At 42.6% G+C, this 18,483-nt stretch overlaps 1 protein-coding gene across 4 annotated transcripts in view; it reads right to left on the reverse strand.

The window, feature by feature from the left end:
• Nucleotides 1–18,483, reverse strand: part of LOC101602120 (LSM14A mRNA processing body assembly factor) — a 44,653-nt gene that overhangs the window by 18,083 nt on the left and 8,087 nt on the right. For all 4 annotated transcript variants that reach the window (XM_045154852.1, XM_045154851.1, XM_045154850.1 and 1 more), the window contains exons 2-4: nucleotides 9,709–9,872; nucleotides 7,047–7,176; nucleotides 526–648 (exon numbers count right to left, since the gene is read on the reverse strand). In XM_045154852.1, the coding sequence (XP_045010787.1) occupies nucleotides 526–648; nucleotides 7,047–7,176; nucleotides 9,709–9,872 (417 nt within the window). The remainder of the gene's footprint in view (nucleotides 1–525; nucleotides 649–7,046; nucleotides 7,177–9,708; nucleotides 9,873–18,483) is intronic.

Consider the following 18,483-nt stretch of genomic DNA (forward strand, 5'->3'; position numbering starts at 1 on the left):
TCCTCAGTTTATTCTGATCAAGTTTATTTCCTCAGATGTCCTCTTCAGTAAACCTGGCAATAATTGGCTATACTTCCCAAACAAATGTCAAGAGACTACTCACCATTTTAGTCTCATGATCTAGAAACTGTAAAAAGCCTATATAAATTGTGGAAATCATTCAATAATACATTTGTTGAAAAACGGTAATTTGGAACTTTTTGTTTTGTTTGTTTTTCTAGCTCAGGCTGACCTGGATTCACTATGTAGTCTCAGGGTGACCTCTAACTCATGGTGATCCTCCTACCTCTACCTCCGGAGTGCTGGGACTAAAGGCATGCGCCACCACACCTGGCTGGAACTTTTAAAAAAAAGAACCAGCCAGGTGTTGTGGTGCATACTTGTAATCCTAGCACTTGGAAGGCTGAGGCAAGAGGATTGTTAGAGGTTAGTCTGAACAATATAGTGAGATAATTTTCTGAAAAATATAGACTTTAAAGAAACATTCTATAGGTAATTTACAAACTTAAAGAAAACACAGCTTACCCTGAGATAACTGAGATTTTATAGATCTGGTATCCTGTGTAAAGGCAGAACCAACTGCACTACTTTGGGACAGGGCACTGCTGTTTGATGTTTCTGTTCCAAAGGACGTCAAGGAGCTTCCAGCTAGAAAAGAATTTTTTAAAAATGATCAGTATTGTACTGAGGTTTGTCTGCCTATGCCCCCTCCCCAACCATATTTGTACAAATCAATGATCCTGGAAATTAAAGTATATGAAGTAACAGTCTGACACAGGGCACTGTGGGACCTTTAATCCCAGCACTAGGGAGGCTGAAGTAGGAGGACCTCCTTGAGGCTAGAGTGAGACCTTATCTTGATAAACCAAAGCAGAGTAAAACAAACAAACACACCCTAAAATAAACTAGCCAAACAAACAAACAAAATACCAGTCTGGGAAATCTATGGGAATATAGGGTACAGAAGAGACTATGGAAGTCCTGTGTCCTTTGCATCTGAGATAGCAGTATGTCAGATGGTGTACCAGCAGAAAAAACTATAACACAACAATAAATTCTTACTCTACTTACACAAATAGCCGTATCAGTAGACTAGGAGACTTTGAACATCTCAAAGACAACAGACTACAACATTGTCAATGTTTGTTGCCCTTAAGAGGGGAATGTGGGGCTGCACCTGCTCAAAGTAGGCACAAAAAAAGTAGCGAACAGCCTGGGCTAGAGTGAGACCTTACCTCAACACACACACAACAACAACAAAACCACTCCCAAACCAAAGTAAATAACCCAAAATAAAACAAGGACAAAAGGTGGGGAAGTAAGAGTCTGGAGAGATGCATAATGATTAAGGTGCTTGCCTGCAAAGCCTAGTGACCCAGGTTCGATTCCCCAGTACCCACCTAAAGCCAGATGCACAAGTGACACATGCATCTGGAGGCCCTACCATGTCCATTCTCCGTCTCTCTTCTATCACTCTCTGCTTACAAATAAATAATAATTTTTTTAAAGGTGGAAAAAAATGGGTAACAATGCTAAGGCTCAGTTCTCTGCCATCCTTGGTTAGGTCAGTCTTTTAAGGTTCTGTAACATCATTGATCATTCCCCTTTAGTATACTGTGCTCGCTTCTTAGTATTTCATCTATGAAAGTTTTCTTTGTATCACAACGATTGCTATCCCCCAGCCTCAAAACCAATCTAAAACGGTAGCCAGAATCTTTTATTAAATACAAATATAATCATTTTTATTATTATAGTGTCTAAGATCCTGGTGGCTCCCAATGTCCTCAAAAAAAAAAAAAAGGTTAAACTCTCTACCTCAGCTTGAATCCCACCCTCTGATCACTTTCCTTCCTTTTTTTTTTTTTTTTGTTTTTCAACATAGGGTCTTGCTCTAGCCCAGGCTGCTCTGGAACTCACTATGTAGTCTCAGGGTGGCCTTAAACTCAGAGCAATCCTTCTACCTCTGCCTCCCGAGTGCTGGGATTAAAGGCGTGCGCCACCATGCCCAGTTTCTTCTTCCTGTTTTCTTATTTTTATTTTTTGGTTTTTCAAGGTGGGGTTTCACTCTAGCCCAGGCTGACCTGAACTTCGCTATGTAGTCTCAGACTGGCTTTGAACTCATGGCAATCCTTCTACCTCTACCTCCCAAGTGTTGGGATTAAAGGCATGTACTACCAGGCCTTGCTTTGAGAGTATCTGCGGGGCTGGGGGTGGAGAATGGGTACACTACGGTATCCAACCATGGCAAAAAAGCTCAAGATGTATGAGCCATTTTGTGCATCTGACATTGTGTTCTTATAGTGTCATGATCACATTTCTTGCAATCTGCTCATTTACAGAAGGGACTTCAATTCCGCCAATCATTTCTTAACATGGTCTCCATGACACTCTCCTGGCACCAGACCTCACCAAATGAATTCTATGTGCTCAAACCTTTTCAAGTGTGATATCAGAACATGGCAGTAGTGCCACACACATGGAAGCACTCCAACTGCAGGGCACTCTGGCCAGGCTGCATTCCAGTCAGCTCAGGAAGAGAATACACCTAACCCACAAAACCCTGCTCATGCTGGGACCAGGACTTTCAAGAATTCTCAACTTAGGTCCATAATAACTTCAAACTATTAAAGATTACTATTTTATCAAATGGGAAAGTATGGGGGTGGGGAGGGAGGGAATTACCATGGGATATATTTTATAATCATGGAAAATGTTAATAAAAAATAAAAAATTTAAAAAAAATTTTAAAAAAAAGTAAAAAAAAAAAAGATTACTATTTTATATGTAACAGGTTTTTCTACAAAGCCCAGGCTGACCTCAAATATAAAATACTTCCACCACAGCTTTTCCAGTGCTGGGACCACAGGCATGGACCATCATGCTTGGCTCCGAAAGTGTTTCCCCCCATTTCCCCACCCCAGCCCTCAAGTGGGTGCACCAGGGCCTCCACCTGCTGCAAACAAACTCCAGATGCATGCAGCACCTTGTGCATCTGGCTCAAGTGGGTACTGGGGAATCAAACCTGGATCCTTTGGCTTTGCAACCAAGGACCTTAACTGCTAAACCATCTTCCCAGCACCCCCCCCCCCACCCTTTTATTGGTTTGTCAAGGTAGGGTCTCACTCTGGTCCAATCTGACCTGGAATTCACTTATGTAGTCTTAGGCTGGCCTTGAACTTACAGCAATCCTACCTCTGCCTCCCAACTATTGGGATTAAAGGTGTGTGCCACCATGCCTGGACTTCTTTCTATTTTTTTCTTCTTTAAATTTGAGAGAGAATATGGGTGTGCCATGGCCTTCAGCCACTGCAAATGAACTCTAGACACATGCCTGCTTGTGTGCATGTGCAACATTGTGTACTTATGACACTGTGTCTGGCTTACAAGAAAATTTGAACATGAGTTCTTAGGCTTTACAGGCAAGTGCCTTAATAGCTAAGTCATCCCTCCAGCCCACCTTTCCATTTAAAATTTTTTTTAATATTTTAAATATATTTTATTTATTTTTGTTTGTTTTTTGAAGTAGGGTTTCACTCTGGCCCAGGCTGACCTGGAATTAACTATGTAGTCTTAGGGTGGCCTCGAACTCACAGCGATCCTCCTACCTCTGCCTCCCTAGTGCTGGGATTAAAGGCGTGCACCACCACGCCCAGCATATTTTATTTGAGAGATACAGAAAGAGAGAGAATGGGTACACGAGGACCTTCAGTCACTGCAAACAAACTCCAGATACATGCGCCTCCTTGTGCATCTAGCTTATGTGGGTCCTGGGGAATTGAACTGGGGTCCTTTGGCTTTTCAGGCAACCACCTTAACCACTGAACCATCTTCTCTGGCTCCACCTATTTTTTTTGTTCTTTTTAAAAAAAATTAATTTATTTATTTGAGAGCAACAGACAGAGAAAGAGGCAGAGAGAAAGAGAGAGAATGGGTGCACCAGGGCCTCTAGCCACTGCAAAGGAACTCCAGACGCATGTGCCCCTTTGTGCATCTGGCTAATGTGGGTACTAGGGAATTGAGCCTTGAACCGGGGTCCTTAGGCTTCACAGACGAGTGCTTAACTGCTAAGCCATCTCTCCAGCCCCCACCTTTCTATTTTTTAACAGGCATTCCCCCCCCCCACCAGCCCTCATTCCTTTAGGTAGGAAATTGTGCTTAGAAACAACTGAATCTACATGTGTTCCTGTCTGAAGTTTCAACAGCCTAGCTTTGAACACAGCTAGATAAACTGTTTTGTAAAAAGTAAGTTCATCTTCACACCTTAAGTAATATTCCATGCCACAGGTTTGTTTCACCCTTTCCCATTCCACAAACTGTCTCTCCCTTTTCTATACTAAGAATACAATTTCCCAACACCAGTAAGTTAATCATTTGCCCTATCTTACAAATAGATACCAAACAGTTTAAGAATTAACATTGGGCTGGGCATGAGGGCGCACACCTTTAATGCCAAACACTTGGGAGGCAGAGGTAGGAGGAATGTCATGAGTTCAAGGCCAGCCCGAGACTATATTCCAGGTCAGCCTGGGCTAGAGCAAGACCTTACCTTGAAAAGAAAGAAGAAATAAAAATTAATATTCCTAATACAGTTATAAAACCAGGGGCTGGAGATATGGCTTAGTGGTTAAAGGTAATTGCTGGCAAAGTGTGTCAGCTGGGATTCAATTCCCTAGCCAACTCATGTAAAGCCAGGCAGGCAATCATTTGCAGCAGCAAAAAGCTCTGGTTGTACCCATACACACAAAGAAAAGTGCAATGAACAAAATTTTTAAAAATTTACCCAAACTGCCGGGCGTGGTGGTGCATGCTTTTAATCCCAGCACTTGGGAGACAGAGGTAGGAGGATCAATGTTGGAGGATGAGACTACCTAGTGAGTTCTATGAAAAACAAACAAACAAAAACAAAAACAAATCAGCCCAATCTATATTTCTATTTGTTCTTGAAATATAGTCTACTGAGTACAAAACTTATCTGAATTAATTTCGTATGATTATATTATGAATCTGATAGTAGCACCTCTTGCTTTTTTCCTATTTGCTCTAATTTGGAGTTTGCTTTTTAAAATATTTTTATTTATTTATTTGAGATAGAGAATGGGCACGCCACAGCCTCCAACCACTGGAAACTAACTCCAGATGTGTGCGCCCCCTTGTGCAGTTGGCTTATGTGGGTCCTGGGGAATCAAACCAAGATCCTTTGGCTTTGCAGGCAAGCACCTTTACTGCTAAGCCATCTCTCCAGCTTCCCCACCCCTTTTTTTTTGTTTTTCAATATAGGGTCTTTCTCTAGCCCAAGGTAAATATGGCCTCAAACTCATGGTGATACTTCTACCTCTGCCTCCCAAGTGCATGTGCCACCATAACCAGCGCTTATGTATATAGGGTATGCACGTGGTGTGTGTAGGTGTCTATGAACCGTTCCAATCCCCCAGTTCGCACTTATAGCCAGGCGTGACTCAAGAATGCAATGCCACAAATTCCCACAAGGGGGAGCTCGTGCATGGAGTTCATGCACAGCAGCTGATAGGCCCTGACAAACCCACTCTCTCTCTCTCAAACATAAAAATAAAATAAAATAAACTTAATGGCATCATTCTCAAATGATACCATCTCCAATGTTTTGAAAAATCTATTCTGTTTGAAAAAATGTTTCTTTTGTTGTGATTTCTAAACAAAGTTTTACTGTGTCTCAGGGTGGCCTCAAACTTGTGATAGTCCTGCCTCAGCCTTCCACATGTTCAGATTATAGATGTTCGCTAGCATCTGGTAGAAAAATGATTATTATTATTTTGAATTTTTTTTTGAGGTAGGGCCTCAACTCTAGCTCAGGCTGACCTGGAATTCACTATGCAGTCTCAGGGTAGCCTCGAATTCACGGCGATCCTTCTACCTCTGCCTCCTGAGTACTGGGATTAAAGGTGTGTGCCACCATGCCCAGTTTATTATAATTTTTTAAACTTCATTTTGAATATGCTTTTATAATAAGATGATTCTGAAAGCTGACCTTTATGAAACTACTCAGCACAAATGTCTGGATTCATTTGTAGGGGCAGAAGGCCCTGATGTACCCATATTCATACTCTCTGTCAAATACATAAATGAGAATGTTTAAAAAAATTAGCCGGGTATGGTGGTACTCTGGAGGCGCCACCATGCCCAGCTTCACAAATATTCTTAATACCACAAAATGAAGTCATTAAAAAAAGATCATGCCGGGTGTGGTGGCGCATGCCTTTAATCCCAGCACTCGGGAGGCAGAGGTAGGAGGATCACCATGAGTTCAAAGCCACACTGAGACTACAGAGTGAATTCCAGGGCAGCCTGGACCAGAGTGAGACCCTACCTCGAAAAACCAAAAAAAAAAAAAGGATCATGGGCTGCAGAGATGGCTTAGTGGTTAAGATGTTTGCCTGCAAATCCAAAGAATCTTGGTTCAATTCTCCAGGACCCACATTAAACAGATGCACAAGGGGGCGCAAGCATCTGGAGTTCATTTGCAGTGGCTGGACGCCCTGAAGTGCTTCTCTCTCTCAAATAAATAATAAATAAAATAGCCGGGCATGGTGGCACACATCTTTAATCCCAGCACTCTGGAGGCAGAGGTAGGAGGATCACTATGAGTCCAAGGCCACCCTGGGACTACAGAGTGAATTCCAGGTCAGACTGGGCTAGAGCAAAACCCTACCTCGAAAAAAATACAAAAATAAACAAATATTTTTACCCTCCCCCCTCAAATGATCAAACATTTCTAAGTGTTTGGGTGATTTTCTTATACTTTTGTGGTAAGAGGAAGATTAAAAAAAAAACAACAAACACAGCTATAAAGCCGGGTGTGGTGGTGCACGCCTTTAATCCTAGCACTTGGAAAGCAGAGGTAGGAGGATTACCGTGAGTTCAAGGTCACCCTGAGACTACATAGTGAATTCCAGGTCAGCCTGGGATAGAGTGTGACCTTACCTCGAAAAACAAACAAACAAAAAAAACCAAAAACCAAAAAACAAAAAAACTAAGATAAAGAATGAGAAAAGAAAAAAATTGCTACATACCAACACCAACAGCACCAAACTGCTGCCCAACCAACGTACTTGGACTGAACTGACTGTACGTTGGCATCCTGCCGAAAGGTCCATAGGAACTCACTGACTGGAATGAAGATGATGATGAACCTAGTGAAGACTGAAGAAAATTACATGTGTTATTTTTTAAACTTTAAGTAACATGTATAAAGGAGAGAAATTCAGAAATTTTAACTTTTTAGAAGTACTAAATTTAGAGCTAGAGGGATTGCTCAGTGGTTAAGGCTTTTGCCTTCAGGTTCGATTCTCCAGTACCCATGGAAAGCCAGACGTACAGGGTGGTGCATGCACCTGGAGTTTGCTTGCAGTGGCTAGATGTCCTGGAGCACCCATTCTCTCTTTTTCTCTCTCTTACTTGCAAATAATACGTTCCCCCTTCCTCCCAACCAGGTAGGGTCTCACTCTAGCCCAGGCTGACCTGGAATTCACTATGTAGTTTCAGGGTGGCCTTGAACTCACAGCAATCAGTCTACCTCTGCCTCTGGAGTGCTGGGATTAAAAGCGTGCACCACCACGCCTGGCTTAAAATATATTTTTCAAAGTACTAAATTTAATTATTAGATCCAAATACAATTATGGTGATCAATAGCATATACTGAATAACACAAGAGTTAACGTTATTTCAATTGCTGGTCTCTATAGAACAATTACATTTAACACTATCTTAAAGCACTTTTGTTTTTTTGAGGTAGGGTCTCACTCTGGCCCCAGGCTGACCTGGAATTCACTATGTAGTCAGTCTCAGGGTGGCCTCCAACTCTCTACTCTGCAATCCCCCACCTCTGTCTCCTGAGTGCTGGGATTAAAGGTGTGTACCACCACGCCTGGCCTTACAAGCACTTTTCCTATGATATATTATTCCTCCTTTGAGTTTAGTTTTATGGCAGATTTAGAAAATAAACAAAAAGTGACCTCAGCATGTAAAGAACATGTTTAAAGAAAAATCACACTCCATAATTATGTGATTCAGTCTGGAACTGACACAAGGGAGATTTCTCACTTGTGATTTTTCCTTGAATTTTCAATCATTTGAGGCCTACTATTACCTTCTCAGAAAAGACACAAAACTAAACAGTATTCAGAAAGCTCTTTAAATATGCCTCAGCACTGGGGAGGCAGAGGTAGGAGGATCACTGAGAGTTCAAGGCCATCAAGACTACATAGTGAATTCCAGATCAGCCTGAGCCAGAGTGAGACCCTATCTTGAAAAACCAAAAAAAAAAAAAAAAAAAGCATCAGTGAACATATACTACAATGTATTTTAATTTGCAATTCACAACTATTTATTTAAAACTTTTTCAGCCAGGCGTGGTGGTGCACACCTTTAATCCCAGCACTAGGGAGACAGAGGTATGATCTCCATGAGTTCAAGGTCACCCTCAGACTACATAGTAAATTCTAGGTCAGCCTGGGCTAGAGTGAGACCCTAAAAGGAAAAACAAAAAAACAAAACAAAAACCCCTCATTTATTTATTTATTGGGGGAAGAGAGAGAAAGAGGCAGATATAGCAAGAGAATGGGCACACCAGGGTCTATAGCCACTGAAAGCAAACTCCAGACACATGTGCCACCTTGTGCATCTGGCTTATATGGGTATTGGGAATCAAACCTGGGTCCTTAGGCTTCCAAGACAAGCACCTTAACCACTAAGCTATCTCTCCAGTCCCTATTTTTATTTATTTATTTGACAAGGAGAGAGGGTGAAAGAGAGAGAGAATGGCGCGTCAGGGCTTCCGGACACTGCAAATGAGCTCCAGGCACGTGTGCCCCCTTGTGCATCTGGCTAACATGGTTCCTGGGGAAGTGAACCTGGGTCCTTTGGCTTTGAAGGCAAATGCCTTAACCTCTGCCTCAGCCTCCCCACCGCCCCAATTTATTTCTAAGCCATTCATTTGGTTGTATATGTGTTTATGTATGGGTGTACTAAGACCTCTTGTCACTGCAAAAACATGTACCATTTTTGTGTCTGATTGTGTGTGTACTGGAGAACTGAACCAGAAGCTTTCTCTCAGCCCTAATGTACAACTATTTATATATCAGCTCACTCCTTCCCTTCTTCTCTCTCTTTTAAAGAAAGGCCTAGCCTGGCCTTATACTCAATACTCCTGCTATAGCCTCCCAAGTTCTGGGACTGTGGACATGGGCCACCACACCAAGCCTGGCTGGTGCTCCTATTTTTAGAATCGACTAAAAAACAAATTATTTACTTACTGAATTACAAAACAAAAACAAAAACAAAAACAAACAAACAAGAAAACAAAACAAAAAAACCCCATTATTCCAGGTAATTTTAGACATCCAAACAGTAAGTTACATGAAAGTAAGTTACTGCCAAAGGCAAAAGCTAAGTCTAGGGCTGGAGAGATGGCCTAGGGGTTAAGGTGCTTGCCTGGGAATCCTAAGGATGTTTGTTTGAATCTTTAGGTTCCATGTAAACCAGACACAAAAGTGATGCGTGTGCAATGTTGCACATGTGCACAAGGGGGCACAGACGTTTGGAGTTCGTTCACAGCAGCTGAAAGGCCCTGGTGTGCCCATTCTCTTTCTCTCAGAAATAAAAAAAAGAAAAATCCAACTCTAGCAAAGCGTGTAGTATTTGCACTACTCTAAGACAAAATTTACTTTCAGTTACCTGAACAATAGCTGGGTCCTGAGGCAAAGAACACTGTGGTTTTGGTGGCTCACAAACAGTGAGGTCTTTAATATCACTTCCTCGAAATATAATGTATTCAAAAACTTCATCTCGTGGTGGTATTGGACGATCTGTTGGTCTGTCTTCTGTACCGAAGGATCGAACTGGTAAGAAAACAGGACATGAGATGTGTGTTGTACTCACCAAGTTCAGGTAAGGTGAAGTATTCTATTACAAGTACAAAATAGCAGCTCCGAAATATCATCTGTAAGAAAGGATTAATCTGCTGCTAAATAAGTTTCTTACTTATTTTTAAAAATTTTATTAGGGAGAGAATGAGAGTGCTAGGGTCTCTAGCTCCTGCAACACTCCAGACACATAAGCCACCTTGTACATCTGGCTTATGAGGATCCTGGAGAGTCAAACCTGGGTCCTCTGCTTTGCAGGCAAGTGCCTTAACTGCTAAGCCTTTCTGCCAATCCAAATAGCTTTTTAAAATTTATATTTATTTATTGTGTGTATATGAAGATGTATTCATCCCATAGTACGTGTGTGGAGGTCAGAGGACAAGTTCCAAGTGTCTGTATTCCCACCTTGGTGATAGGGTCTCTTACTACTGCAGATGAATGCCAGACTAGCTGTCTGAGAGTTTCAGATGCTCTTAGCTCTGCTTCCCATGCTCTTAGGTGTCATGGCATCACAGATGTACCCACCACTTTGCATCTTGCTTTATATGGATGCTAAAGGGTAACATACATAACCCAGGCTGAAGCTTTTCAAGTAAGCGCCTGTAACCACTGAGCCTTTTCCCCAGGTCCTCCCCCCAGTAATTTTTTTAAAAATAGGAAAATATAGTGAGTTACACTTAAAACTATGTACATTCACCTTAAAAAGATATCAGTAGGGCTGGAGAGATGGCTTAGCGGTTAAGCGCTTGCCTGTGAAGCCGAAGGACCCCAGTTCGAGGCTCGGTTCCCCAGGTCCCACATTAGCCAGATGCACAAGGGGGCGCACGTGTCTGGAGTTCGTTTGCAGAGGCTGGAAGCCCTGGCGCGCCCATTCTCTCTCTCTCTCCCTCTATCTGTCTTTCTCTCTGTGTCTGTCGCTCTCAAATAAATAAATAAATAATTAAAAAAAGAAAAAACAGAAAAAAAAAGATATCAGTATTATGAGGCTGAATTCCTCTCACAACTTTATTTTTCTTACATTGCTATCTTATTTATAATGTTTTTTTTTTTTTTTAATTTAGTAAAAGACCTATTGTGGCAACCTAGGTCATAGTTCTTGGTTGTGGAGAAGCAACAAGAAAACGTTTTCCAAAGACAAGGAGAAGACAATGACAAGACCACACCTCTGAGCAGTGACTCCTCTAAAGCTGAGCTGAGCAACTACCTGCTCTTCAGATCCATGAGAGCCTAAAACGCCCAAGTTAACTGAAGTAGCTAAAATGCAGCTAAATCTCATTGTTTTTAAAAATTATGATTATTAACAACAACATATTTTGAATGGATACAGCATGTGTTGGTAGCCTCCTTTCCCTTGTCCCTGCCCCCATTCCATTGGAGACTCTCCTCTGTAGGTTGTAGGTATTCCCCATGGGATTGTGGTCTATGTTGTGGGAGCAGCAGTCAGTTAAATCTCATTGTTTTAACACTGGAAACAGCACTACTCAAAGTTTAACTGTGTAACACCTGCAACAGTGGCATTCTGAAAACAAAGAGCTCCACTGTATTACGTTCTGGGGACATTTTATTTATTTATTTAATCATTATTATTATTTTGGTTTTTCAAGGTAGGGTCTCACTATAGCCCAGGCTGACCTAGAATTCACTATGTAGTGTCAGGGTGGCCTCAAACTCATGGTGATCCTCCTACCTCTGCCTCCTGAGTGCTGGTATTAAAGACGTGTGCCACCATGATTGGCTCCATTTTGTTTATTTATTTATATTTATTTATTTGAAAGCGACAGAGAGAGAGAGAAAGAGGCAAAAGAGAGACAGAATGGGCACGCCAGGGCCTCCGGCCACTGCAAACCAACTCCAGACGCGTGTGCCCCCTTGTGCATCTGGCTAACGTGGGTCCTGGAGAATCGAGCCTCAAACTGGGGTCCTTAGGCTTCACAGGCAAGCGCTTAACTGCTAAGCCATCTCTCCAGACCTCCATTTTATTTATTTATTTTGGCCTTCCTTTCCTTCTTCCCTCCCTCCCTCCCTTTTTCTTTTCTTTTCTCTCTTTCCCTCTCTCCCTTTCTTCCTTTGGAGGTAGGGTCTCACTATAGCCCAGGCTGATCTGGAATTCACTATGTAGTCTCAGGCTGGTCTCAAACTCATAGTGTTCCTCCTACCTCCCCCCTCCCAAGTGCTAGAATGAAAGGTGTGCACCACAACCTATTTATTTTTATTTAATTGACATTTCAGATGCACTATGAGGAGACTACTGAAAACGTCCACATTCATGTGGAAGTTTCAACCAAGGAAGATAAGAATGTGAAGAAAAAGCAAACAGAGAGAATGGGCACACCAGGGCTTTCAGCCACTGCAAACGAACTCTAGATGTATGTGCCACCTTGTGCATCTGGCTTACGTGGGTCCTGGAGAATTGAACCTGGATCCTTAGGCTTTGCAGGCAAGTGCCTTAACCACTAAGCTATCTCTCCAATCCCGAAGATTTAAATTTGATCGAAAGCTTTCAAAACCTGAACTATAAGCCATAAAAAACCAATATGCTTTGCTATATTAAAATAAGGAGCTAGCCGGGTATGGTGGTGCACACCTTTAATCCCAGCACTTGGGAAGCAGAGGTAGGAGGATTGCTGTGAGTTTGAGGCCATACTGAGACGACATAGTGAATTCCAGGTCAGCCAGAGCTAGAGTGAGAACCTACTCTGAAAAACAAAAACAAATAAAATAAGAAGCTCAAAGAAGTGATTTAAGAGATAAGAGATGGGGCTGAGGGACCAGCTCAGTGGAGAGCATGTGCACATCTCTGGGCTCAATATCCAGAACTGCTCTCCCATGACAACCAATTCACTCACAAGTGTTCAGGTCAATGTATTAAAGCTCTAGACAGGGCTGCAGAGGTGGCTAGTGGTCAAGGCGCTTGCCTATAAGGCCAGCTGCATCTGGAGTTTGTTTATAGTGGCTGGAGGCCCTAGTTCACCCATTCTGTCTTCTCTCTCGGTTTGCAAGTAAAAAAAAAAAAAAAAAAAAAATACACACACACACACACACACACCCCAACATCCATAATTATAGACAATAAACCATGGTAATCCCTCCACTTCCCCCTTTGCAACTCTACTCTCCATCATATCCCCTCCCCCCTCAATATCTCTCTTTTAAATATTTTCATTTATTTGAGAGAGAGGGAGGGGGGAGAGAGGGGAGGGAGGGAGGGAGGGAGAGAGGGGTTGATAGAGACAGAATATGGATGCATAGGACCTTTAGCCTTTGCAAATGAAATCCAGACACATGCATCACCATGTCCATCTGGTTTACATGGGTACTGGGAAATCCAACCTGGGTCCTTAGGCTTCACAGGCAAGCACTTTAACCACTTAGCCATCTCTCCAGCCCCCTCCCAAACTATTTTATCATTTGAGGGGGGGGGAGAGAGAATGGGCGTGTCAGGACTGCCAACCACTGCAAATGAACTCCAGATGCATCGGATGTGCATCTGGCTTACGTGTGCCCTGGAGAGTTGGGATCCTTTGGCTTTACAGGCAAACACCTTAACTGCTAAGCCATTTCTCCAGCCCCAGCTCCCCCCTTTTAATATTTTATTTATTTAAGAAAGAGAATATTTAAAAAAGATATTTTATTTTGTTATTTATGTGAGAGCAGAAAGGTAGAGAAAGAGGATGGAGAGGAAGGGAATGAGAACACTGTGGTCTCCAGCTGCTGCAAATGAACTCCAGACACATGTGCCACCTTAAGTGCATCTGGCTTTACGTGGGTACTAGGGAATTCAACCTGGCTTGTTAGGCTCTGCAGGCAAGTACCTTAGCTAACAAGGCATCTTTCCAGCCCCTCCACTTAAAAATCCAAACTTTTTTATTGATAGCTTTAATAAATATAGAATGTAAAACATGGGGCTGGAGAGATGGCTTAACGACGGTTAAGGCGCATACTTGCAAAGCCTAAGGACCCAGGTTCAATTCTCTAGGAGCCATGAAAGCCAGATGCACAAAGTGGCGCATGTGTCTGGAGTTTGTTTGCAGCCGCTGAGGACTTAGTGTGACCATTCTCTCTCTTTCCTCAAATACATAAGTAAATAACAAACCATGGAGGGAGAATGCTTCACACAACACCAAGAAACCATGAGTGAGGATGGCTAATGTAACACTGTGAAACATGCTCTGATGATGAAGACTGGCCTGGAATCACAATGAGGGGTTTCAACAAATCAAAATTCTGTCTCGACATCTCATCTTTGCCAGTTTTTATTTCATTTGTTTTGAGGTAGGGTCTCACTCTAGCCCAGGCTGACCTGGAACTCACTCTGAAACCACAGCCTAGGGATCCTCCTACCTCAACTGGGATCAAAGGAATGTGCCAACATGCCCAGCTATTTTTTTAATGAATTTTTAGTTATTTGAGAGAGAGAGACAGAAAGAAAGAAAGAGAGAATGGGCACATCAGGGTCTCTAGCCACTGCAAATGAACTCCAGACACATGCAACCCCCCTGTGCATCTGGCCTACATGGGTCCTGGGGAATTGAACTGTGGTCCTTAGGCTTCATAGGCAAATGCCTTACCCACTAAGCCATTTCCCCAGCCCAAGTATTTTTCTTTTTTAAATATATTTACTTGAGTGAGAAAGAGGAGAGAGAAAGTATAGGCATACCAAGGCCTCCTGCCACTGCAGAAACAAACTGTAGAACCACATGCACTTTGTGCATCTGACTTTACATGGGTAAAGGGAAAATACTGAACCCAGACTTTATAAGCAAGTGCCTTTTGCCATTGAGCCTGCTCTTCAGTCCATTTTTTAAAAGGATATTTTATTTATTTATTTATTTATTTATTTATTTATTTATTTATTTATTTATTTATGAGAGGGGAGAGGGAGGGAGGGAGGGAGAGAATGGGTGCACCAGGGCCTCTAGACGCATATGCCTCCTTGTGCATCTGGCTTATATGGGTCCTGGAAAGTCGAACCAGGATCCTATGGCTTTGCAGGCAAATGCCTTAACTGCTAGGCCATCTCTCCGGCCCTCAGTCCTTGTTTTTTTTTTTGAGGCAGAGTTTCCTACAGACCAGGTTGGCCTCAATTCACTTTGTAGCTAAAGAGGACCTTGAGTTCCTTATCCTTCTGTATCCATTTCCGAAGTGCTAGCTGGGATCTAATGATGGTCCTAAATCAAAACTCATCAGTAAACCAGGCGTAGTAGTGCACACCTTTTACCCCAGCATTCGGGAGTCAGAGGTAGGAGGACTGCTGTGAGTTGGGGGCCATCTTGAGACTACATAGTGAATTCCAGGTCAGCCTAGTGAGTCACTATATAGAAAAACAAAAACAAAACAAAAAAACTCCTCAATGTCCAAACAAAAAACTCTTTGCTCTTGGGCATCAGGTCAGGTTTTCTGTCTTCTACCACAGCTCCTAACCATGTTTGACTATCTTAAATTAAAACCTGAGATATTATTTGTGTTGGTTAGGGTTCTCCAGAGGAAGCGAACCAACAGGATATGTATGAATATACAGATTTATTTCTAGGAACTTAGCTTTGTGATCGTGCAGGTCTGTGATATATTCTACCCCAAGATAGGTCATAAGAACTGGTCTTTCATGGATGCTGCAAGCCTTAAGTTTGGCCAGCCAAGTCAAATGTGCGAACTGGCCCAACTGTCATGTCTGTTATGGAGGAAACCAACTGCTCTCTAATTGGACTGGAGGCCCACAGGTCACAAAGCCCTGCTGGGTCAACTTACTTCTTTCTCTATAAATATCTGCTTTGTCTCAAAATAATATAGCAAGCCAGGCATGGTGGTGCATGTCTTTAATCCCCACACTTGGAAGGCAGAGGCAGGAGGATCGCAGACAGTTCAAGGCCGCCCTGAGACTATATAATGAATTCCAGGTCAGCCTGGATCAGAGTGAGGCCCAACCTCAAAAAAAAAAGACCCCAAAAAACTAACCAAACAAACAAAAAAAGCCAAATAATAATAATAACACAGCAGCTAATAATTAATGGGCTTTCACAAGCTGAGGAAAAAAAGTTCTAGGCTTTTGTTCTTTGAGATAGAGCCTTCTGGTTCCCCCCCTTTCAAAATAGCCAGTGTCTAGTGTGTTTACTTAAACTATGCTGTTTCCCAGCAAAATCCCCCCCCACACTGTAAGGTAGCAGGGAGAGGGAAGAATAGAAACAAGATAAAAAGGCTGCAGGGCGTAGCACATCCCTTTAATCCCAGCACTTGGGAGGCAGGGGTAGGAGGATCACCATGAGTTCCAGGCTGCCCTGAGACTACTTAGTGAATTCCGGGTCAGCTTGGGCTAGAGCAAGGCCCTACCTCAAAAGGCCAAAAACAAAACAAAACAAAACCAAAGGTGGGGTGCAATATACTCACCTGCAGAAGAAAGTGTGCCCATTGGTACAACAGTGGCTTGACTGTCATGGTGTAACTATTTTCTGATTAGATTTGAGGTCTCCTCCACAGTAAGCCTGGTCCAAAGGCTGTGACTGGAGAGGTCACAGCCTTTGGACCTCTAGTGGGGAATCTACTACTGTTGTCAGGCTAAATGGACAGGTTAAACTGCTGTCTAAATGTTTTATGTCCATAGATTCACGATGTTCTCAGCCTTGGTCACTGATGGTTCTTTCTGTTAATGGAGAGATGCATACCTGGCCAAAGTCCTGAAAATAAGTGAATACTGTATCCTCAGCCCTAATGGGACATCTCTATTCTCCCTCCAAACCTCAGGGAACATGGTAGGAGGCAGCAGGGAGAATGGAATAGGCAGAGGATGGGGAGGAGTGTTATGGAATAGTCTTCTGGACACATCATGGTCAGTTCACCCATAAACTCATAGCCACTGTGTTTCTTGCCAAAGACTGAGCCCAGCAACATTCCATGATGGATGGGGAAAGGGGCTCATGAGATCCCACCTCCTCCCAGAGGAGCTACTGGCAGTTATAGTTGCTAGGGGAGGGTGAGCCAGGTTCTTCAGGGTGTAGTTTCTGGAAAGCTGCCCAAACTCCAGTAAATAATCTCCCACCAATGCCATGCAAGTGATCCAAATTTAACTCAGAATGTCACAAACAAACAAACAAGATAGTGGCTTAGCTGGGAAAACGAGTGTTTAGCAAGAGTGGGAAGGGGAAAGAGAAGGTAATAGGGGATGAATATGATCAAAAACATATTTAGTAAGTATGAAATTGTCAAAAATAAAAGAATGGAGGAAAAGAAGAAATGCTGTTTTACACACACACACTTAGAAAGGAGAAATAACAGTGCATCTATAAGAAAATGCAGTACTATGGGGGAAAAAAAGGAGTAGCCAGGTGAGCAGCCCATGCTTTTAACCCCAGTACTCAAGAGGCTGAGGTAGGTAGATCACTGTGAATTCAAGGCCACCCTCTACCTCAAAAAACCAACCCCCCCCCCAAAATAGAGAGAAAAAACCTAAGAACAATGTCATGTCTCTAGTCAACAAAAGTAAGAATATACATCTATACTAACCAGTAAAATGATAGAGGGATGGGGCACAAATATACATAACTGGGTGCATGTGAGATGTTTATCAAAATTAAAGGCACTTGCTTACAAAGCCTGCTGGCCTGGGTTTAATTCCCCAGGACCCACGTAAAGTCAGATGCACAAAGTGGTGCATATCCACGTTGGGGCTTGTCTGTAGTGGCAAGAGGCCCACTCTCTCACACTCTCTCAAAAAAATGGACATATTTTTGAAAAATATTTTATTTATTTGAGAGAAAGAGAGAGGATGGACATGGTAGGGCCTCGAACCACTGCAAACAAATTCTAGACGTTTGGGCTACCTTGTACATCTGACTTTTCTGTAAGTGCCGGGGAATCGAACCTGGGTCCTCTGGCTTTGTAGGCAAGGGCCCTAACTGCCAAGCCATCGTGGATATGGCTCCAGGATGCTTGTTTACAAAGACTGATGTCCTGGGTTTGATTCCCCAGTACCCATGTTAAGCCAGACATAAAACTTGCAGTGGTAGGAGAACCTGATATGTACACACACATATACACAATTAAATAAAATACTTTAAAAATGGTGGGCATGGTGGTGCATGCATTTAGTCCCAGAACTCAAGAGGCAGAAAGCAGTATGAAGATTGCTGTGAGTTTGAGGCCACCCTAAGACTACATAGTAAATTCCAGTCAGCCTGGGCTACAGTGAGACCCTATCTCAGAAAAAAAGGGGGACATCTCTCCAGTCCCTATGTACTATTCTGTTTTGATTCATGAATGCACACTGTGTAATGTTTCTGCAGGTTAAACACAGCTATCTCCTCAAACCTTTGTCATTTTTTTTTTATTGATGTCTACAATCCTTCCTTTTAGCAGTTTAAAATGCATCATACATCACTGTTATCTACAGCACTTATCTGCTAACTCTGCTGAGTTAAGAAGAAAGCAAGGGCCAATGGGTTGAAAGTGAAAATAAGAAAAAACTGCCCGGCATGGTGACACACACCTTAAATCCCAGCACGTGGGAGGCAGAGGTAGGAGGATCACTGTGAGTTCGAGGCCATCCTGAGAATACAGAATTCCAAGTCAGCCTGGGTATACAGGGAGACACTACTTC

This window comes from Jaculus jaculus, chromosome 7, assembly GCF_020740685.1.
Source record: "Jaculus jaculus isolate mJacJac1 chromosome 7, mJacJac1.mat.Y.cur, whole genome shotgun sequence".
Lineage (NCBI taxonomy): Eukaryota > Metazoa > Chordata > Mammalia > Rodentia > Dipodidae > Jaculus > Jaculus jaculus.